Source organism: Thunnus thynnus, chromosome 2, assembly GCF_963924715.1.
Source record: "Thunnus thynnus chromosome 2, fThuThy2.1, whole genome shotgun sequence".
Lineage (NCBI taxonomy): Eukaryota > Metazoa > Chordata > Actinopteri > Scombriformes > Scombridae > Thunnus > Thunnus thynnus.
The window spans coordinates 36,184,591-36,208,252 of NC_089518.1; the positions used below are offsets into that span (position 1 = coordinate 36,184,591).

The 23,662-nt window shown below is 40.2% G+C and overlaps 1 protein-coding gene across 2 annotated transcripts in view; it reads right to left on the reverse strand.

Moving 5' to 3' along the window:
* fras1 (Fraser extracellular matrix complex subunit 1) overlaps positions 1-23,662 on the reverse strand; it is a 293,698-nt gene that overhangs the window by 154,085 nt on the left and 115,951 nt on the right. For both annotated transcript variants that reach the window (XM_067572464.1, XM_067572456.1), the window contains exons 10-13: positions 23,413-23,502; positions 19,619-19,766; positions 8,906-9,052; positions 4,898-5,044 (exon numbers count right to left, since the gene is read on the reverse strand). In XM_067572464.1, coding sequence (XP_067428565.1) covers positions 4,898-5,044; positions 8,906-9,052; positions 19,619-19,766; positions 23,413-23,502 — 532 coding nt within the window. The remainder of the gene's footprint in view (positions 1-4,897; positions 5,045-8,905; positions 9,053-19,618; positions 19,767-23,412; positions 23,503-23,662) is intronic.

Consider the following 23,662-nt stretch of genomic DNA (forward strand, 5'->3'; position numbering starts at 1 on the left):
TGGTGATACTGATGTCCAAAACAAGAGAGGAAGAAGCCGGTCAAGGAGGAAAATATCCCACCGTCATCATCTGACAAATAACAGCATCGGTGGCTTTGCTGAAACACATAAATGACCGATGTTTAGCTGTGATAACGTGTGTGTAGAGTAATGAGTAGTAACACACCTGATTTAGATCCAATTTGTTTTTTTTTTTTTAACGATTAAGGACATTTTCCTCTAACTGTACGCCCACAACAAACTTTCTTTAACCTTAAACTAGTTCAGTGATTCTCAACTGGTGGGTCGCGATCCAAAAGTGGGTCGCGGAGCCGTTCTGGGTGGGACAAAAATAAATAATATTTAATGCACATCTGATGTTGGACTTGTCTTTTATTTTGAAAAAAAAAAATATAAATTTTGACAGGCATGCGTCAGAGATGTGCAGCAGTCTTGCGCCGTAGCCATGGTAACCATCATTTGATCGACGTTCACTTGTTCGGAGGCAAGACGGTGAAGCCCATATATATATATGTACATTTATATGTATTTATGTTAAAAAAAGATGACATACGTGTGTTTTCGAAGGATATTTTTGAAAAATAAATTTGCTTGGTTTGAATTCTATAAAAGTGGGTCGCGACTTAATGACGGTGGGGAAATGTGGGTCCCAGTGTGAGACCAGTTGAGAACCCCTGATCTAGTGGATATAATCATTTTAACTGGTAAGATTACAGAAACACTCAGAGTCAGTTATGAAGGCCTTGTAAGAATTGTACACGCTCCCTTTATAATTTCTTCTTTATTGCATCATTTCGACCGAAAACGGCTCTTCGTCAAGTCCGACGAAACCCATGTTACACTGATGAAACTGTAAAAGGAGCAGATAACGGTGTCACGAGTACTTTGGGATATAAAAAATCACAGTTAATGTTTTTTGGACTCAGTACCAGGACATGTTTTTTTGTATGCTTCTAAAGCAGTGAGTGTAATAGGTCTGAGATTAGTAACAGCAGGATGTATTTGATAAGACATATTCTACACTGAAAACAGGCTCTTACGTCTAGTCTGCAGCTGCACCGTTCAAGAAACAAACTCACAGAGCCATTAGAGAGAAAAGAGACAAAGGAGAGATCGGGTTAGAGAGGACAGAGAGGAAAAAAGAAGAAGGGGAGAAGTATCTCTAACACAACACCTCCCTCGTTATTATTAACAAGCCAACTTTGAAAGCATGCAGGAGCAGTAAAGCCTTCAGTCAGAGACAGAGAGGTGTTAACAAAACTCCCGGTAGGCCTGCTGCAGGAACGCAGCGGGCTCTGGGTGGTCTTGGTCCTCTGCCAAGAAATATTACAATCAGGTGCGAACCTCTCCAGCACACACTCATTACTCCTGTCAACTCCCATCTCCTCTTATCTCTCTTCTCTCTTCTCTCCCTCTCATTCCTTCCTTTCTACCTTTCCCTCCCTTTTTCCCGCATAAACAAGCTTCGGAATAAGAGTTCGTTCACCTAATAGCTTCAACCCGAGCACCCGGCTAATTTACAGCCGCAGTCGCTGTTGAGTCCCACTTCCCGCCGCTACTCTTCTACCGCGTCCCCAGGAGGAAAACGGCTGGGGAATAACCGAGAGGTTCTGCTCTCGTTAAAGCCCGTCGGAGGTTAAAAGAACTAGTTGACTGAGACACACGAGGGGTTTGTGTATTTGGCTCCACTGAAGAAAGTTTTTTTTTTTTTTTGCAGGATAAATGCATGACAGGGGACTTTCCTGCACAACAGTTGCATTAATTTGCTGTGCAAGATTTGAAGCAGCATCTACAGTATGAAATGTAGGCTAGATGCCGGATTAATACATGAGAGGAGGATTCTGCATCGGATGCCGCCGTTGATGCACGGCAGCATAAATTCATGAGGTAGGATTTCCACAATGGGTTTGTACAATAGCTAGCACTGTATACAGTACATAAAGCCGGATGATGAATGAAGGCAGGATGAAACAAAGCTGCTCTCTCTCTCTCCTATTTAAGGAGGTCCGAGGAGCTGGTGCACTGGGAGGTCTGGAATTCCAATCCTCCTGACAATATTCATTAAGGTGTGAAATTGAGCTGTGGAACTGGCCAGACTGTAATCACATTGTGGTTACTCTCTGCTCTCTCTCTCTCTCTCACCTACCCCTCCTCTTTCTCTTTCTATTTCTACCCATCATTCCCAGGAGTCACAGCAGGTCTTCCCCAATCGATGGAGGAGCTCAGCCAAACCGTCCGAGTATATTAGCATGCCTACGGGGGTTTAGCTCTCTGAGCCGCGGTTTTATTTATGGGTTCGGGGCTTTCAGAGCGTTGGGAGACCTCTGAGGTAGGTTGGGTTGAGTAACAGTCAATATGGACGGCGCTCGTTGTGCAATTACCCTGCATTAGCGCCGTGTGCTGAGGGATCTAGACTCCCTTCTTGCTTTTATCCACCATTAAGATTGAAGAAACTCTTGGAAGGTTATAAAACAAGATTGCATGTGTCATTTGGACAGTTTTTAACCTCTGTCTGCTCCCGTGGTTCAGTCTTTTAGATCTGACGCAACATGCTTGTAACAATCAGTCACTTGAATCACATTCACATTTATATCACAGTTATAATTTGTCAAACATCAGAAGAAGCAAATGAACGCAGGGATCAAACTACTGACTGTAAATAAACTCAACTTCCTGCCACTGTGCAAAAGTGAAGCTATATAATATATCCCTTTCTGGGAGCGGCCATCTTGCTTGTGTGACGTCATTTGGAGCAGGATGAGTCGGGCGCCTGGATGACAGCCATCAGCCGTCCCGCCGCCTGACGGAGGTTTGAGAGCGGCTGTCACAGCTGTCAATCACGACGTCACGCTCACTTTTTATACTGTCAAATATCTCATTGAAAACAAACTAATAAAAAACATCAGCGTGATAAAAACAACCTAAAATGACAGAAACCATCTTTTTTAGATTGGCTCATGTCCCATCCACTAACATGGAGGGGGCGGGGTTTATGACCTATGATCGAGATGTTTTGGCTTCACTTATGGGGAGCCGTCATGACGTCCATGTTTATTTACAGTCGATGGGCTCAACTTAACAGACGTGCAGCATCGGGAACAAGATTAATGTCGGGTGTGATAACTTTCTCTTTTTCTCTTTGTTTGATGGCTGTGTGACGGTTTCAGCTTCGTAACCTTCTGCAGACAATCAGTTAATAATGATGATGTCTGGGGTTTTTTTTCTAGGGTTTTGTTTAACTAAGAGTGGTAGGGAGTTCTTGTCTCACGTTGCCATTACCCACATCTAATTACCGGCTTGTTTGATCCCATGTAGGGAGTCAAAGTGGCCTCAAAACGTTCGTGCAGAAAGACTTCTTTGCAGTTTCTCTTGAAGGATCTGAGAGCTCTTTTATGCATAATGATGTTGTTGTCAAGTGAATTTCATCCAAGTCATGGAGGATGCTAAACTATGATTGGTCGGGGTATAATGTCCACAAAGACCAAGCCAAAGCTTTCATTCCCAAGACTTTAAGTCATTTCTCTGCTACTGCGATGTTGTGCCAATGATTTATTAAATCTTGACTTATTTCTAATCAAAATATTCATAATGTTGAAATCAACTGCAGCAAAGAGTCAAGAAAACCTCGATAAATAAGAGATGGATTTGAGATTTTGTTTTTTTTTTAAGGGATTATTACCTGGCGGAGATGTTGAGGTTTTTATCTGTGGGTGTCTAGTGATTGACAGGAGGCAGAGAGAGAGAGAGAGAGAGAGCGGCATAATGCAGCACTCAGCTTCAGTTGAGTGAAATAACAATAAAACAAAAAAAAACCCGACGCTGGACAATTTTCAAGACAATTTCATTTTCAATTCCAAATCAATTTTCAAACGCTTAATTGGTTTCTTCTGAAAGACTGCGGCGAATAAGAGGAAGAGGAGAGACGGACGAAAAACTGGCAGAAGTTTAAAAAGTAAAAACTTTTTTTTTGTGACAGAAATGTGAAGCACGCTCAGTAGTCGCTGTTTAAGACGGCTAAAATTTAACTAATTCTTCAAAACAATCCCGCCGGAGGAGATTGAGCCAAAGTGCAGCAACAGTTCAGCAGACATGCAATAAAAACCAAGACTTGCTCTTTGCTTCCAAACACTGACTGTCTTTGGCTTCTTCCCTTTAATATCGAGGCAATATTACTTGGACCCCAGAGAGAGACTTCTCTCCTTCATCACTTCGTAAAATATTCAGTCGAAACATCCACTCCAAGTTATTTCGGATAACCAATCCGCTGGAACCGAGTCACACGGAGTTTATCTGAGGCATCCAAAACACTGTGACACACCGAGTGTGGAGACCAACAGCTAAACTGTGTGTTTACTGAACTGTGGATACACTTCTTGCCCCACACTGCCAAAGGCTGCTGCTGCTGCTCTGAAACCAAGTGATTGACAGATACTGGGATTTGAAGACGTGTCAGTATGACACACGGAGAAACATCTGTGTGAAAGTGTGTGATTAAAGAATAGAAGTGAATAAAATAGACGAGGAGAGGAGTCAGGAGAAGAAAAAGCTATAATTTGGCTAATTGGCTGTTTATATAATATAGAGGGATATTCAGCATGTTCATATTTTGATGTTTATATTAAAATATTGTAGATTATTTGGAATTATTATACATATAGCTTGCATTATTCCATATGTCATATATGTCAAGTATATTTAGATTTATTAGTCTCCAAATTAAGATGAACTGTAACACATTTAACTGTCTAATTAGCATCATCTGATCTAATTAATCTCAACTCAAATTTAGCAAAGCTTACAGTGAAATGAAAAGCTGCTGGAATTTCCCTTTTCCTTGAGCTAAAATACCATTTCGACAGTAAAGGAAGTCACATCGAATCCCCCCCCAGATACTCACGGCGGCAGTGTGTGTGGTCATGTTGGTAGGAACCGGGAGGACAGGAAGCCAGGCACTGCCCGCTATCAGCGCTCAGCAGGGGCAGCTGGGAGCTACAGGACTGGCAATCCCACCTACTGGAACAGGTGGCACAGGATGACTGGCAGGCTGTGGTGGGAGGAGGAAGAGGAGGAGGAGAGGAGAGGAGAGGAGAGGAGAGACTGTGACTGTCAGTTAATTCAAAACTTCATTTTCTCTTCCTATCTCAGCTTTATTTATGGTTTCAGGCTGCCTGTCATAGCTTAGCCAGCTCGCGGAGGAGAACCAGGACAGCTCGCTACAAGGTGAACATGGACTCTCACTCTCACACCTGCGGGTGATTTAGAGTCTGACCGGCTGAGGATGTTCTCGGACTGTGGAAGGAAACTTGAACTCCCGGATGAAATCACAGAATATATTTCCATGTAAATGTTGTGCACATTTCCCCTTTTAAGAAAAGGGAAAACAAAATATGTATGACTGTGTGTTTCCACCAACTCTGTAGTTGTGGTACATCATGGCAGGACGCTGCTGCTGCTTCCCACATAAAACGGCCATTTTTTCCCACTCAAAAACATGTTTTTCTTCTTGTTCTTTCAGCTGGATGTTTGAGCTTCACTGTGCAGAGTGATATTCATCTGCTGGAGGAGGAAAGTTTCTCTGTGCTCACATAGAAAAATCAAGCAGTTAAAGGCGTGTACATACGAGCAGGATTAGTGACATCACAACTAGTCTGGAGCCAATCAACGACATTTTTATAGATTTTTTCAATGAGGGAGAAGAAGGAGATGTCAAAGATTTTAATGAGGTAATTGTGGAAAAAAATCATATCAGACACATATTATTATGGTATATCTATGGTTTAAAGCATGTCTGGCAGGGATCTTTAAATGAATTTGTCCTCTCTGTCCACAAAAAACTGTCAGCTGCCCCTTTTTCAATATTTACATTTTAGACTTGCAGATGGAGTGGAGGCAGGTAACGGTGGGTGGCAACGCTGCTGGAGACTTTCAGAAGATGATGCGTCCTCTCTTTATCACCAACACCGACTCTTGAGTTTTGCAAAACTTTTTGCTTTAGTGTGACATTTAAAATCGGTCGGTGTCTGCTTTCTCTGCAACCTACGTACAGTATGTAGCCGCCCCAAAAAGTGCTGTTGGCAAACTAAAGTGTTGTTTTCACAAAAGTAAATCAAGTTTTTATTGATTTAATCATTTCACCAACCGGAGCGGAGTTATACGAAACCTGCAGAGTTGAAGAAAAATGTCCATATACGGTATAAAGTGGTAAAAACATTGTTTGCCAGAGTAAAACCTGCAGTGGGAAAGAAAGTTGTGCCCACTGAGATGAATTATATTACACTGAACAATAAGTGATGCACTGTTTCGTCCACATATTCTGATATTGAAGGTTACTTTTGACACTGATGACTCTCTGTTTGGTGCAATGTAATCAACTTATGCATAAAGATAATAATGAAAGCAGTGCATATAGAACAGGAGAGAAAAAAAATGCAATGAGGGCACTTGTGATGTTCTTTAATAAGAAATCTCAAGATTACAGAGTAAAAAAAAAAAAAAACAACCAAATCCCCTTTAAACCTCACAGCCGCCTACACAGAGTGAGAGACAGAAGGAAAAAAAAATAAGAGGAGAGCAAGTGGAGGAAAGAAAGATCAGGATGAAGATGATGATGATAATGGAGAGATGGACATGTTACAGATTAGAAAGAGATTGACTAGAGGAGAAAGATGTCCAGAAAGATTAAAGAAGTTGTTGGGGGGGGGGGGGGGATGTTTCAATGTGACATTAGGCTCACAAATATAAACAGGATCATCAGAAGAAAACAAAAGGAGATGGATGGCACTGTGGTGGACCAGTGGTGGCCTTACTGGTTTCTATAAATATTATAAGTTCAGCTGATGACACCGTGTCCAATATGCTGCTGATAAAAGTTGGTTTTGATTAAAGCGCCATCATTTCCAACATTTTATATTCATTTGTATGTGTTGCGCCCATAGACTGTATAAAAATATGGACGTAGTTACCGTGACGTCACCCGTTGGTTTCTGAAGAGCGGTTTTGAAGCTCAAAGCGAGCCGCTCCGGCCGTCGCCGTCTTGGCAGTGCATGACACTGCATCAAATTAAATATGAACTATTTGAAGCAGACTTTCAATTAATCATTGAAAAGTGCTGCAAATTTAGGTTTTACACAAGATCTTCCTGCAACAACCTGCACTCTGTAGTCTTGACTTCATATATTGATCAGTATTGGAACGAACTAACTAAAAGCACATCAGTGTATTGTGCTTGTAGTGGATTATTTTCCCAAACCTTAAAGAAGTTGTTTCACTTGCCTAACGTTAGCATCCTTTAGCAGATAACGTAAAAATACGTCGTCTTTGAATGGAACTGGGTTTTCTTTTTTGCAGAATCATTGTTTTTTGATGAATGTTTTGTGCAGAATTGATCTCGCAGGAATGTTCATCAGTTCATTGTATTTCCACGCCATGTATCACATTTATCTTCGCTTCAGTGACTCATGATAGGGTCAAATCTGAATTCTAAGTAACATTTAATGAAGGTTTAATAACCTCTTGTTATAAAAAGTGGGAACTGGCAACATCTTCATTGTCATTTTAAAGAGTTTTAATCATTAATAATAAATTAGATATCTGTTTTATATTGTTTGTGATGCTACACTTACTGCTGCTATTTTATTAATTATATCTGTATTGTTAATCCTTTGGTTAATAAATACACAGTTATTGGTTTTGTAATGTCTCTGTTATATGTTCTACAGTGTTTTGCTTCTATCTTGGCTGGAACATTTGCCCGGTTACATAAAGTTCAGCAACCAAGCGGCCCGTTCTTTATATTTCTAAACACACAAAGTGGAAACGCTGTTAAAGACTCGGCCGCTAACTTTTAGCAGCTTAGGCTTCAAAGTTAATACCTTTATCTGTGCCTGATAGCTTTACAGCGTCGGGGCGTTTGGGTTTTTTTTTTACAGCTTCATGAATGCTGTGGGCAGTAAATGTCTGGCTCACAAGGAGAACAGGTCAATGGGACGGGACGGCAGATGGTGGGAATTCAATGCAGTAAAATGTAAAAACATTACGCCTGACGCGGGTCAACGCTCGGTCAAGGTGGTCTCGCTGGGTTTTCGAGCGGGGCGAACGTGACCGTGAGAACGCACGAATATGCATATATGTGAGAGGGATGAGAAAAAAACACACACATACACACACATACACAGTTGAAGTCTCATATTTTATTGCAGGCTCGCTGAGATGCTGCAGCGGAGCCAAAAGTTTAATCTATTTTCAGCTGCTGGTGCTTTTACTTAAATTTAGTTCCTCTTTATGATGTTCAATAAATAATTCTGTTCAAGGAGAGATGTGCCTTAAATTAAGTATGTGGGGCTTCTTATTACATTTATATTTGAATATTTATATATGCATATTTCACATTGTTGAAATATTCTACTTTTTATAAAGTTTACTCTCTGTACAGGTGCTGGGCTGCCAAACTGTGATGTACGGACTACAAAGACCATAATGCAAAGCTTCCAGAGGGTCATCAGGAAAATTATTATTATCTAAAAGAGATCTTTGTCTGTTAGATCTAAACGTTGCTCTGCTAACTGTCCTGTGAGATGTGAGATATCTGTATCGCTGGAAAGATTCCTGCAGTGTGTTTATGACTTATTTGTGCTCTGATGTCACTCAGAAGAAGGCTTAGAAGGCAATATTTGATGCAAACTACCTTAATCAGGTTCAAAAGGTAAATATCTCTCCTTCAAAGGTGAGATTTCAGTGTCCTCATTATTTTAAAATTAAGATACCTTCTGTATTTATACTCAAGTGTTGCAACAGCGTGCTAATTTATTTGCAGAGAGCTTCATCTGCGGCGCTAAAGTGAAATAACTGCAAGTTAAGGGGCAGTTTTGAGCTATTTTGGATGCACATATCTAAAAGACAATCCTACCTGTGCATACTCGTCCGTCGGCGAAGAAGCCGGCTGGACAGACGGACAGACAGCGGCCGCCACGATGGAGAAAGGCCTTGGGGTCCCTGCAGCTGTCACAGTGGTCGGGGGTCCCCGAACATGACAGGCAGTCTGCATGGCACTGGACTGTAAAACACACATTTAAAAGTATTTTAAGTGAAGAGATTCTTGCACAATTTAACACAATATGTTTTTGCATCTACGGTAACAATCTGGATATTGGATGGAAAAAAGATTATATGTGCACGGCTGCAGACAGAAAGACACACACACACACACACACACACACACACACACACACACACTCACATTCTGACATTCAATTTCATGCTAATTTTATCCAATACATCTGGACAGACACAGTTGGTGGTGCGAGCCCACTCGAAGATATGGATTCTCACTCACTGACACACACACACTCACTCTGACATTTAATTTTATGCAAATTCTATCCAGCAGATTTGACTTTGCACTGAAACTCAGTTAGTGGAGGCAGAGAGATTTAACTTTGCAAAAACCACACACATGAAATTTAATTTCATATCAAATTCCATCCACAGTCAGAGTTTTTTTAACTCTGTGAAATGTAACCCTACTGGGAGTTTTTGAGTGTATTCGCAGTCTTCTACTGTCGGCCGATGGCTTCCACTGGTGCGTTTTGTGATGAAATGTTGTGTGTGCTTTCCCTGCCCGCTCCGGATCCTTGCTGGCATTTAGAAGCCGTTATTCACTGAGCGAGCCGGTGTGTAAATAATATTTATTACCTAAATATTAAAGAACAAGTAAAAGCAGTTTCAAGCTTGAATAACTTCACTCAGCTTGGGTCACAAGTCTTTGCTCACCAGCTGTTGACACATTTGTTTCAGTTACTGTTTAATAATAATAGTTATCACATATTTCTGTGAGCCGACTCATCCGTGCTCGTTGCTGTTTTTGTGAAACTTTTTTCTGTCCTTGTCTTTCTGGCTCCAGCAGAGGAAGATGACCTCCTCGTTCTTCATCCTGCCCCGTAGAGCTTTGATTGATCAGCTAGTTTTCCACCCAGAAAAACAGTTATTAATGAGCACATCACCAAACCTCAGTACATTACATCTGAGATGCGGTTCGGAGGTCTGGAACCAGGCTGAAGGCTGAGTGTGACTTTTAAAATTTTAATTGAAAGTGAAGCTTTGAAACGTGCTGCAAACATGTTCAAGAACACAAAAAATTGACTACAAACAAATAAGAATTGATTAAATACACATTGCAATTTCTACTACTAATTCTGCTAATATAAAAGAAAGATTGATGTGATTTTTTTTTTAAAATTACAACAGTGTGAGTAATCATCTAATCATTCATTTATTCTCTCTCTCTCTCTCTCTCTCTCTCTCTCTCTCTCGGCTCTTCCCGCTTTCACATCAGCTGTTAGTTGCGTCACTTCTAGTTAACGAATCAGATTTCTCCACGATCTCTAAACAGCCAATCACAGCCTAGCTGTCAAACTTTAAAACTCTCTCTCTGTCGCTGTCAGCTGTCATTTCAGGCAATAATCGCGTTCACCTCCACCCCATCCACCTCCTCAGCCGCAACACTGGAGCTCGCTCTTCGCCTCTCCATCCCGGATCATCACTCATCCACCCGACCTCCACGTTCCAGTGTCTAGACTCCATCGGAGGGGGGGGTTATCCTATTCATGCTTTTAACACCACATCATGATGGAGTCTAATCGCCAAAGACTTTTAAATTTATTATCATACTGTTCAATAAACACCATTCACTACGAGTCTCTCCTGATTGAAATAATGTTGTGATTATTTTGAACTGCATAAACTTTTTCAATGACTTTCCATAACAAAGTCCAAGCACTTGACCTAAAAAACTTCAGCTTTAAAAAATTCTAACTCCTGAAGGGGTAAACAGTCTGGTTTCCATGTTGCTGTGGAGAAAAATCATCCTTTAATACATTTCATATGTGAAACAAGTTGTAGGAAAACATCAATCCTGCTTTTCAAAATCCTAATCTGTCACAAAAAATTAAAAATGTCATTTAAGAAACTCCCACGACTCTCCGTGCATGACAGCAGTAAAACTGTTGTATCTGGACGGCAGGACAAGCCGGTCAAACAATATACGTGGCTGCTTGCACTTGATTGCTCCTTTCATTATGTGAATATACGGAGTAAATAAAGGGCTCGCCGCTTGTTAAAAGATCTGATTAATGTCGACTGTAATGATTGAACAGAGCAGAGAGACGAGAAGGAGGAAGAAAAATAGAAGAGGATAGAAAAGGCGATGTTGATATTATGAGAAGAAGAAGAGGCAGAAAAAATAGAAATAGAAAGATGGAGGTGAGACTTTCACCTTAATGGATAATAAGACTGTCAGTAAAGCAGAACATACGGTTTTAAGTATCTTCATGTCTCATTATTCCCTTTTCTTGCAGTATTTTCTCTCCCTCATCCATTTTCTTTCATCTCATTCTCACTTTTTGACCTTACTTTCCATCCTCCTCTCCTCACCTGTCTGTCTTTTCTCTGACAGGAAAAACTGGAGAGAAAAAACCGGAGCTGTGGGGTAAAAATAAAAAAAAAAGCAGAGTGTAAGAAGGAGGAAAACAGAGAGAAAAGAAGGGAGATTGAGATACTTAGCACTGTATGTTCTGGCCCACTGATGGGCTTATTGGCTAATACAAATATCAGTCAAGTGTTTATCTCTCTATTCAGCTGTGGCCGATGCTTCACCTAGCGGTAATAAACCAATCTCTTGCTGTGGAAGTCGTCCTGTATCTGCTACTTCTGCAGGCAAATTCTTTTCCTGAATGCTAAACATTGGAAACAAACTATTTCGACAGAAAACTCCACCTGACTAGTTACAAGATAATTTCTTGTTTGTTTTGACAGCTGAGAGCAGAAACCAGAATTGGATTTTTTTTTTTTCCTCCTCCTCCCTCCTCTTGAGGATAAAGCCACATTACAGCACCGAGCTCGGCAATCACACGCTTTGATACGAGCTGCTGTTTACAGGAGGTCGCCTCGACGCTCGCGCACTGTACTTTAATTTCTTCATGAGTGTAGCGAGCCAGAATCCCTGAAGCAAAAAATTAAAAACGGCAGCTGTGATTAACAGCAAAGAAAAAAAAAATCCAGAGGTGCGGACCGAGGTGCTATTAACTGCACAGCTCCACCTGATTAAGACGAATATCTAAGTATGAAACCACAGATGTGTTCATATCTGACCTGGATGTTGTCGATATGTCATCCAGCATCATTAGAAAAGTATATGAGGAAAATAAATATCACCTGCCGATTCGACTGTTAGCACAAGCTTGACCTCCGACTGAGACGACTGACTGGCTACCAGCCACGGGAAACTGGGAGAAGAAGCCAACTTACCAACCGCAGCCAACGCTTACCAACATTTGGCTGGTGATTCATGGTAATTTCACACCCTGATTCCCACTAAAAAAAAGGCAGTCAGTAATTCATCCATGCAGTCTGCTGCCAATTTCAATCATGAGACTATTTGAGACTACAAAGCCCGCAATTTTTTTTACAAACTTTGTTGATTATAATTGATGGAATAACAGTGAAAGGGGGGATCCGGTATCCGAGGCACATGTTTTAGGGAAATCTGGGTCTGTGTTTATGAAATTTCAGGTCAAGGAATCAGGCTGAAAACCTTCGAATGGGACTTGAGAGTTATTTATGAAACTTCTTACACAACGTTCAGCAAAGAGAAGTCCTTCTATTATAAGTAGAAAGTCAGAATCATGATAATATATTGTGTAAGACGATGGGAAAATTAAAAATATATAAACAAGCACCATTTGTTATTTGTAGGTTTTACTGTATTTATATAAGCAACTGAGTAACTATGGTAACCAAGGTTATATGTACAGTAAATGTAAAAATATGCTGCCATATTAATTAATAGCTTGAGTCACATCATGGATTTTTGTTTTTTAAATAAATAAAGGTATTTACAAGTTGAAAGTAGGGAATTTGTGTACACTTTTCCATGACTTCATGCTGAGTGATGGTGAAATGAATTAATACGCACATTATCTGATCAAAGTTTGATATATTAAAGTATTAAATTAAGTGTTGGTTGTGTCACACTTAAATCGTCACTGTTTCAAAGCTGCATTTTCTCTGTTGCAAAAAATCTTGTTGAAGGAGTGATCGCATCCTAAACAACGTCATTTAAGGAAATTCTTACATTATTGTTAAAACCATAACTGTTAATAAGCTCGTTGTCATCAAGTGTTCCCAAAACATTTCTGACTGACTGCGATCTCACATCATCTCCAAGCAGTTAGGAAAGTTAATTTAACACTTTTTACCCCTAATCCTAGAAGTAAGACCACATTTTTGACTTATTTCCTAATTTAAGATGCTTGAATAGTAAATACAGACCCTGATTTACATAATTCATAATACCTATATCAGTAGAACTAATTCGGGTCAAACCTGAACTGTACGTGCAGGTAGGAAGCTTATATCTACAGCTTTTTCCCACGAGACCTGAACACAGCACGACTCCCGGTTAAGGCCTTCGGGTGTGAACTGCCCAATCCAGAGACAGGCTGTCGACCTCTGGGCCTATAGACAGCCATGATTAATAGGCTTACAGGAAGATTAACGGATGGGAGTTGGGAGAGAAAGAGTGAAAGAGAGAAAGAGAGAATCTGTCCTTTTCTATTTTTATCCACAAACTAAACACAGTCTAGAAATCCAGTTCACAGCCAGTCAGACAGACCAACGCATAGTTAATGAATATAAACATGTGTCTGGCTTTTCACATCAATATGTAAACTGAAATGCGTAAACCGTGTTTAAATCACTTATATACATGCATTATGTTACATTACTGTGAGGTCATGACAGGTGCACGTTTATCATGTAATGTGAGTGCAAATATAGAAAAATTACACAAACACATTTAAATATTTCACTCATGCAAACATGATTATCACAGCATGCAAAACACACATGACTCGCTCAGATAAATTATTCACACACACACACACACACTCATCATCCCAATACCTCTCATATGGAAACACACTCAAACCCCTCTGTAACACACACATGTTGACACTGCAGGGGGACTATAAGGAGACAGTAAATGACACTATTTCTAGCTCTAACACTCTCATCAACTAAACATTAGGGATGTGCAGAGAGCCCAGTATTTGTATTTGTATTTGTTGAGGCAGCAAAATTATTTGCATTTGTATTTGAATAAAAGTGGAAAGAGGCTTAAAAATCCTGTTTTTGTTTTTAAGTATAAGTGTTAATGAAGCTTGTGTCAGTAGTTCAGCTTTATCTCTGGGGAACACCCCCAACTCAAGGACTGATGTCCAAATTAGGAAATGTGCGTCATGCAGCAGGTGGATGTGACTCCCCTCATTGAGGCCTGCTGATAGACGTAACAGCGGAGCAGAGGAGAGACACTGAGATAGTGATGTAACCGACCTGCACGCTGGTATTTGTCATGTTTTTTGGGTTTTTTTTCCCGAAAACAAATAATTTTTAGAATATTTGTATGAAACAAATATTCACTATTTGTGCTTTGCCGAATAACGTATTTGTATTCAGGCACACCCCTACTAAACATTCCTATCTTCAGTATATATCATATGTAGAAAGAGGCTAATTGAGTGAAGAAAACAAAGAAGGAAAAGTGAGATAGTGAACAGAAGGAGGTAATGGATGGTTTTTCAGGTTTTGGTTCCGATCTTCATGCTACAGCAGCATATAAAGGTTTTTTATAATATAATGTGCTTCTAACTTTGAGACTAGTTTGGTGAAGGCCCTTTCCTGTTTCAATATGTCAACACCCCCCCCCGTGCACAAAGCAAGCTACATAAAGAAATGACTGACCTCGACCCCAGCAAACACCTTTGGGAACACCGACTGTTCGCCAGACTTTATCAAACAACATCAGTGTTGAACCTCTTGTGTCTAAATGTGAGCAAATCCCTGCAGCCAGGTTCCAAAATCTGGTGGATGTCATAAAGGTGAGTGGAGCAGGTGGACCAAAACCATAGACTGTGTAAAAATATGGACGTAGTTACCGTGACGTCACCTGTTGGTTTCTGAAGAGCGGTTTTGAAGCTCAAAGTGAGCCGCTCCGGCCGTCGCCATCTTGGCAGTGCGTGACGCTGCCTAACTCCCAGCCAATCAAAAAAGGGCCAAATGGCTGAAACAAGCCACCTAGCGGCTGGCGGACCTGTCACTCAAAGCAGCCATGTCCTTCATTATGATAACTTTACAGCTAAATAAGATTTAAACGGGTGAGTTATAAAAAAATTCACCCCCGTACAGTTGTCATGAAAGAGGAAATTAGCAATAGAGACCTAAACCGTTGTTTGTACCAGGCTGTAAACATGTTTATTTCTGCTGTAAAGTTGGGCATTTTAACATGGGGGTCTATGGGGATTGACTCGCTTTTGGAGCCTCAAGTGGCCGTTCAAGGAACTGCAGTTTTTGGCACTTCCTGTTGGCTACATTTTACAGCCCCGGAGGTTGCCGCTTGGCTCAGATGCAGAAATTTTTAATGAAGTACTTCAAAAGTCACAAAAGACTCTGAGATACAAGAACCAGGAACAATGACCACGACCACAGGAACAGACGCAGAACGACGCAGAATAAACTCAGTACAAAAACAGTACGAAAGCAGACGACTCGACAAAGACCGAACTGAAAATTGGACTAGAAATACACAGGGTGTAATTGCAAACTAAACACAGGTGAAACACATGAGGTAATCAACAAAGGCGGGGTAAACATAGGAAGTAAAGCTCACAAGACACAAACATTTCAAAATAAAACAGGAACTAAAGTAATCAGACAACAGGTGACACAACACACGGGCAGACTGGGAGCTGATAAACTGGGAAAGACACTAAGAGCAGGGCTGAACTAACAAGGGAAACACAGAGAAAACCAAAGCCAGGCAGTTAGTGCAACACCGAAAACTCAAGAGAACAAAATACACAAAGAGTCCAAAAATAACAGATAAAGGCCAGGCAGGACGTGACAGCGGAAAGTCCTCCTAGAAGAGATGAAATGATAACAAGCCGTCTGTACGTCGCTAAAATACTGATGACATAACTACTAGATTGGGATACAGCAAACCATGTAGTATTATCCATTTCAGTTTGCATCTATTAGCATTAGTTATAGAGCGCCAGATGGAACAAATCAGTCGGAAATAGATTTTTTCATGTTTCATTTTCAGCCATTATCAGGAAATTACTATGCAGGTGGTCACTTTGTGTGTTTTCCATCAGAAAGAAAAACCTTTGGGGGTGAAGAGGGGGGGGAGGATGTAATGCAGCCTGGATTATGTTTGTCATCCACTTATTTAACCAATTTACCAAATGTTCACTGCACACTTTTCAAATGAATATTCCTCAAATACATATTTTAGAAATGTCAATGCTGACTTCTTGTATGAAAAGGAGACAGCTGGGGTTGCTTGGTGACCTTCATACCTGCACCTGCACCATATAAACCTCTAAACTACTTCCTGCATTAGCACTAAACAACAACCATTAAACACAAATCACTCATGCAGAATTGCTTCATATGAATGTACTCAAATGAAGTGAATAGAACAAGAAAGCTGCTGTAAGATATTATTAATAACCAATTTGCTGTTGTGTTAATCTGTTGAATAAAACAAGACTTTTTTCTCTCTTCAGGGACTTGAAAGCAATCGGCTACTTCAGGATATTACATTTTGCAGGTTTCCCCCTGTTGTTTATTCGGACTAATTAGACCATGTACTTGCCTCTGAATATACAGTGTTGCTGTGGAGAAACTCTCCAAACATTAAAAAAAACCTCAGAAAGCAATAAAACTGTTGAGGAACACAAGAACACACACAAGCTTAAGAAATAACTTCCTCCTACATCCTCAAACACTATCGTCTTCTCAAACTGTTCATTTCTACGGAGCCATGAAAAACGGTCTCCCTCGCCCGACTGTAATTATTCATTCATGCAGCCAAACTTAATTATAAGTCTTCATAAATCTAAACAATGTTATCCCTCAGTTTAATTGCCTGCTGGGTTATTTATCTATGTGAGAAAATAATTTTATTTAACTATAACTGCAGTGTGTCTGTACACTTATTATCAGTCAATTTTTTAAACAGGGAGATGATATGTTAGTATTGATATGTGTCTGAGTGTAATACAGTGGAAATTTTTGGTAATTTGTGGTATTTTCTGCAGCTATCAGGACTGAGGTCACCACTGAAGTTACACCATATCACAGTAAAAGCTTTTTTTTTTTTTTTTTTTTTTTGCATTCATTAATTGTTAAATATGTGTATATATTCTGCCGTGGAAACAAAGTGAAAGTCATGTTTCATTTCATGTAACTTTTAAAGGCTGCAGGGAGGCGAAGAGCAGCACTGATGTTCAGAAAGTTCAGAAACTATTCTAACGCTCTACATATATATATATATATATATATATATGTGTGTGTGTGTATTTCAACTTCAAATGATGGCTTTGTTTGAAAAGAAGAAAAAAAAAACACCCCATCAAACAAAACTGGACTCAGAATTTCAAAGCTCTGGTTGCTTTTTAAACAGAGTTTGAATTTGACTTTAATATTAATGTTTAGAATATAAAGGAGAACATTTCAAAAGGAAACTCTACATGTTGAATTAACAGTCCCCCCTGTATAAATAAAGCTTCTAAACTAAAACAGACAGATGGACGGCTAGTTTACATTGACTGTGTGTGACTGTTTCAGTCTCTGTCCGCAGGCGACGGCGTGCTGACACATACTGAGCAGCTCGGGCCCGGCGCTGCCCTCCTCCTCAAGGACAATTTGGACTTTGTCCTGTGACTGCCTTGCATATCTAAAAACTCTCTCTCTCTCTTTCTCTCTCACACACACACACACTGTCTCTCTGCCTTTAATCTTTATTTATCCATCCAGCTTCTCGTTTACATGTACGGTGGTTTAATATGTAAGTTTTTAATCAATATATAGCGACTTCCGGAGCAGATGTCACACAGTTTCTTCATTATGAAGCACAGAAGCAGGAGACACCTGAGCATCACTCTCACAGTATTGGAGAAATTTAGGGTGAAGTGATTTGTTCAGGGGTGGATTTACTTGCGACCCCTTAATTTCCCCCATTATCCAGGAGGATTTAAACTGAGAAACAAAGCAGATGATGACATTTTACTGTGTTGGGTTTTAAACTGAGGTGGTTTGAGAAGCAAATATCGATGCAAAAGCTCCTATCTGCATGTTGCAAGGCATTAAAGGTATAATATGTAATTATTCCACATTAAAATGTGTAAAAACAACTAGACCTATGTTATATATGTTGTTGAGTTGTGTACTTACATTATCCCAAATGTTTCCAACAAGAAGAAATCTGTAATTTAATCAAAGTAACGGACCGTTTCATTTGGTCGCCTGTCAACGGCGTCATACCTCCTCTACCAAAGAGTAAACACGCACAAGATGCATACGGCGGCTTGTGTTTGTCTGCTACAACAGCGTCTACCAAAGAGTAACTTACACACATACAAGATAATACATCGGCGTTGTGGTTGTTCCACACAAACTGTTATTAATTGACTTTTATTCTGTTTTAAGCCACATTTTCATGATAAATTTAGGTCGTTTTTAACTATATCTTTTAGCTGGAAGAAGGATTTTAGTCATTGGACGTCTGGATCTTAAGTTATCAGAGAAATAAACTGGACAAACGTTAGCAGCAGCTCAGCTAACAGCCCCTCCAGGAAGTCCGGTGGTCACCAAACATTGTTGGAGAAATATTGATTTTTTTTAGGTGAAACAGCTTTAATTAGTATTTTAACGATTTTAATCTGCGTGTACGTTTGTTTTTGGAGAGGAGGAGACCCCTGCGGATAATTCGGCTCCCTATCCTTAACAAATAGCATTCTGCAAGAAAACAAGTTTTTTTTCAGTTTTCTCAAAAAAGTGCATTTTTCAGATAGGAGGTTTGGTCTTTGGCCAACAATATTTAACTTTCTGACTAGTTTGGTGTTGTATTTGTCTTCATTTTTGTGGATACTGATAGACAACATCACATGACGGTGGAGTTGGATAACAGAAAATTGTTCCTGGTTTCAGATTTTGGGCAATTTAGCAACAGAAATCATAAAGAGAGGAATCAAAGAGGAGCCAGTAGTCTGGGAAATAACCTCGAATACAATGCAAATAAAAGAAACACTGTGATCATAAGTGCAGTAAAACAAATAGCTCAGCAGTGAGTTGTATTTGTTTGCCTGTAATCCTGTGTTTGACTATGTAGGACATGTCGAGACCCACTGTCTGATGTCAGAGTGCGTCGTGGTCGGTGAAGTATGTGAAGCAGATGTACTGTACGTGATTAAAAGTTGAAGAAATGTACATACAGCTAAAAGGTTAATGACAACTTAATCCCTGAATACGTTCTGAGAGGTAGTGCACGGCGCAGATTTAACAGAGTGCAAACAGTGTGTTACTATCTAAAGACTGAGTCCCCCTTTAAAGCTGATTAATAAGACCTTCAGGAGGTTTATTTGAATAACTAAAAAACTGGAGTGCGCTTGAGAAAGAGGTCAGCGTTGAATGACGGAGTTAACAGGCACAAACAGAGTGAAGCCTTCGTGATGTCAAAGACAGACAGTCAAACCCAGCATCCTTTGCAGCATGTTCAACATACCTTGGTGGCACTCGGGGCAGCATCGACCCTCCTGCGTGACGGCCAGGGTTCCCGGCGGGCAAGTGGGGCAGGATCGTAGATAACACGTCACCCGGGCGTCGCGGCATTCGCAGTCCCTGCAGCTGCCATCGGTCCACCGAGATAAGTCCTGAGAGGAGGAAGAGGAAACAGACAAAAGAGATAAAAAATGAAAAGTGGAAGAGAGAGAGTTTCTCAAGCAGAAGCAGAAGTTTTGCTCTAAAAAGCCGTTGTGTCAAAGGCATTTAAAGAGGACGGTCAGAATTCTAGAAACACCAAACAATAGAGGACATTAACTTTGAAGAAACTGAATCACAATTAAAAAAAAAAAAAAAAAAAAAGGAAACCACACAGACCAGACTCTAAGCTGAATGTTAAAAAGCTGTCAGTAAGTAAAAGAAGTCACGACTTTTAATACGCTTTTAAAAAGCAGAATGAGGGAAATGACAAGAGAGCTCCGCTGAGGACAGATATTCAATCCAACAGCAGGAGAATCAGAGAATCAGTCACAAAAAAAAAAAAAAAAAAACTGATTTCATGCAGAAAAGTGAAAAAGCTTTCAGAAAAAATCGTGCCGAACCTTCTGGTTAAAGCTCAAAAGACAAGGGGCAGATTCTTTAGATCACAGAGCTGAATCCAAACTCTTGTGACAGGCAAAAACAAGCCGACGTCATGAGCGCTGTGTGTGTGTGTGTGTGTGTGTGTGTGTGTGTGTGTGTGTGTGTGTGTGTGTGTGTGTGTGTGTGTGTGTGTGTGTGTGTGTGTGTGTGTTTTTTATAGCAGGGCTCCCATTTACAAACCACTTGTAACCAAGGCTAGTTCACACACTCAAAGACGCATCCCCCCCCCCCCCGGTGTAAGGAGCACAAAAACCTGCAGAAATCTGCAACCTTCGGTGTCTTATTATAACAGTTAACATGTACGGGTTGTGTAACGGCTGAAGAACATGAGGTCATTTTAAAAGACCAAACATCTTATCTCCCTCATCATCTTCTATACTCCCAGATGATATTTAGAGCTAAGAAAGTTCCAAATGGATTCTAGCAGATAAAACCTTATTATGTATAATCAAGGTCTTTATATTTATTCTACAGCTCAGGTAGTTCTCAGGCTAACTAAAGTAAAACAAATTAATGCCTCAGGACAAAGTATTCGGGTCCAGTATGTACCATTGAAAAGGATGATGCTTCGTTTGTTTGTGTGACTTTCACACAGTTCAGTATCGATATGAGGAGTCCATCTCATGTTCCAGCTTCTCTCTCATGATGCTGTCACACTAGAATATATCATCTAGACAGCTGATTGTCATGTGGTAGAGTTGTTATCTGCTTTGAAATCAAATTTGGAAAGTCTGTTCATTTGGTTTCTTTCCCACAGTGAAGAAGTACAGATCAACATTTACATTTATTCATTTAACAGATGCTTTTTGTCCAAAAACAAGAATAGTCAAGAATAAATTCCACCTGACACAAGTAACATATAAGTGCCTTTTTATTATTTTTTTTGGAGAAAGGGTTAGAGAAGGATCAAAAGATAGAGAAATAGAGATATTAGGTGAGTAGCTACTCTTGGAAGAGAGGCAGTGTCTTGCTTAAAAACAGAAGTAGCCTGGCTCTGTACAGGTTGATGATGTTAGCGGGAGTTAGCTGCTGAAACTATTTCTTGACAAACAACCAGTGGGGGCAGTTAGATTGTGGTGCAATAGTCTTCTTGTTACAAAGAGGTTGCCAGGTTTGGTCACCAGCCATATCTGGCAACCAACGCAACAGCCAGATATAGTATATTTTTTTAGTGTTTTTTAAACTTTGGTGTGGGGAAACCAGGCCAGGCTTGTTTATGCTAAGCTAGGCTAACCATGGCTGTACTTAACACACAGATATAAGACTGATATTGATCTTCTTGGAAAGGACCATGCAGTGTGCACACAGCACCTGTCTGCAAGCTGTAAAAACAGGTGTTCCTCTTGTTCTAAGTGCATTTGTTTGAAATTGCGCCATCCTACGTGTCACAAATGTCGATGATCAGAGCCTCGCACACCTCTGACATCACAAGCATTTCACTATAAACAGTCGGTCACTTGTTCTCCTTTGTCAGTCATGCACAAGTGGTTGATGGTGTGTAGGATTCTCTGCAGGATTCTTTGATTACTTCTCACTTGTCAATAAGATTTTATGGTGCACAAGAACTTTGACATTATCCCACCTACTTTTTATTTCAGTTATTTGCACTGAGACACATAAAACAGGCAGCGTGTGTAATATATGCATCATGTACCTGCATGTTTGTCTGTTTGATCATTTATTTATTCCGCTCATTTATTATTTTATAGGCTGTAAAACAGTTAGACAATCAAGACCTAAATTATATTCTTTTTGTCTGCTTTAAAAAGCGTGTTAATGTGCCTTTAAATCATCTTAAAGATAAGTGTTAGGTAAACATAGTTCATCATTCTCACTCATTAACTTTCCACGCTGTGATTTTACAAGTCACTTAGGAATTCAAACCGGTAATCATCCGGTCGCGAAACTGCAGCTTTAACCTTTTCAGTTTAGCATTTCCTAACAAAACAAAACACTGGAGTTAGACATGCATGTTTTAATGTGTGCACTATCTATCTGTTTGTGCTGCTTACTACTGGTAAGATGAATTCCTCAGGGAGACAAAGAAATCCATTTGAAAAGGATAATAGCTCTTTCTACACTCGCTCTGAGCCTGAGCCTTGGCTGACCATCCTGCAGCATTGCATGAGAAATCCCCCTTTGGCTGAAAATGTAAAAAAAAAAAAAAGACTTTACCTTCTGGGTTTCCAGGACTAGGCTATGAATAATGAAGTTGACGACACTGTAAAAGATATGGGGCAGAATAATAAGAAAGAGATACTTGTTACGGGCTACACAGCCCAAAGTATCCTGATGGTTCTGTCATAAAACACACATTTACTCTGTCTCACTGAGACAGAGTCTAAAGGGGGGAATTCACAAAAGGATTGCGTGACTTTTGCAGCTGATAAACCTGCACGCATTAAGACAAGAAGAAACCGTGTCATTCACAAAGGGTGAAACGCAACCCCTAACTAGCATCTCAGTGCTCCTTTTGCTATTTGCACGTATTTAAATGAGGTAATATGCATGCATTTGGCGCAAAAATTAACCCCTTTCTATGCAAATGAGCCTCATTGCAAAAACAGTCCAATTCTCAAAGACCGGCGCTAATTGCCACATGCGGTTAGAATTAAATTATTAGCGTCCTCAGAGGGTTGGTGGTAACTGAAGCGGATTGATGAAGGGTGTCACGCTCAGACTTTCCAGTGATCGTGTCACATTTACATTCTTTGCTTCTGCACCTCGTTGGTCAGGACTTGCAGCTCGTGTCTATTGTGTTGTCATACTTTGCCACTCAAAACAACAGCTGCAAAACTTTATGGGCGTGTTTGTGCTGCAATATCATTTATATCTTTTGTGAATTGCACCTTGAAACGAGGCAGATAGCGGTGGTGCTGTGACTACAATCCATTCTTTGTGAATTTGCCCCTCAGTGCTTTTGTATTTGTATTTATATATTTATATCTTATGTATTTTGTTTGTTTGTTTATCTGGCTCTTCTGCACTGAGACTTTACACCACTTACTTTCTTTTTTCTTCTGAGAATATAAAGAGTTTAACAGAAGCCCTGCGGTGGCTTCGTCTCACCCACACAGTTTGTATTTCTTTCCTGATTTTCCTCATGTTCCTGCGCACACACAAAGTAAACTCTACATCTGTGATCAATCGACGTACCTTGTAGGATTTCCCTTCATACGCACAGGAAGGTTTCACAGAGGAACACTCCGGGCAGCACTTCCCCTGCAGGTGTACGAGCTCCGATCCCTAAAAACAGAAAAAACAAAACTCTTATCATCCGTGAGAGTTACAATTTCATCTGTAGAGAAGTTAAATATTAAAAAACTAAATCATCAGAGGGCAGAGAGCTGTTCATATTGGCACAGAGAGTCAATAGTTACCTTCTTCTTTCCTCAGAAACCTTTTG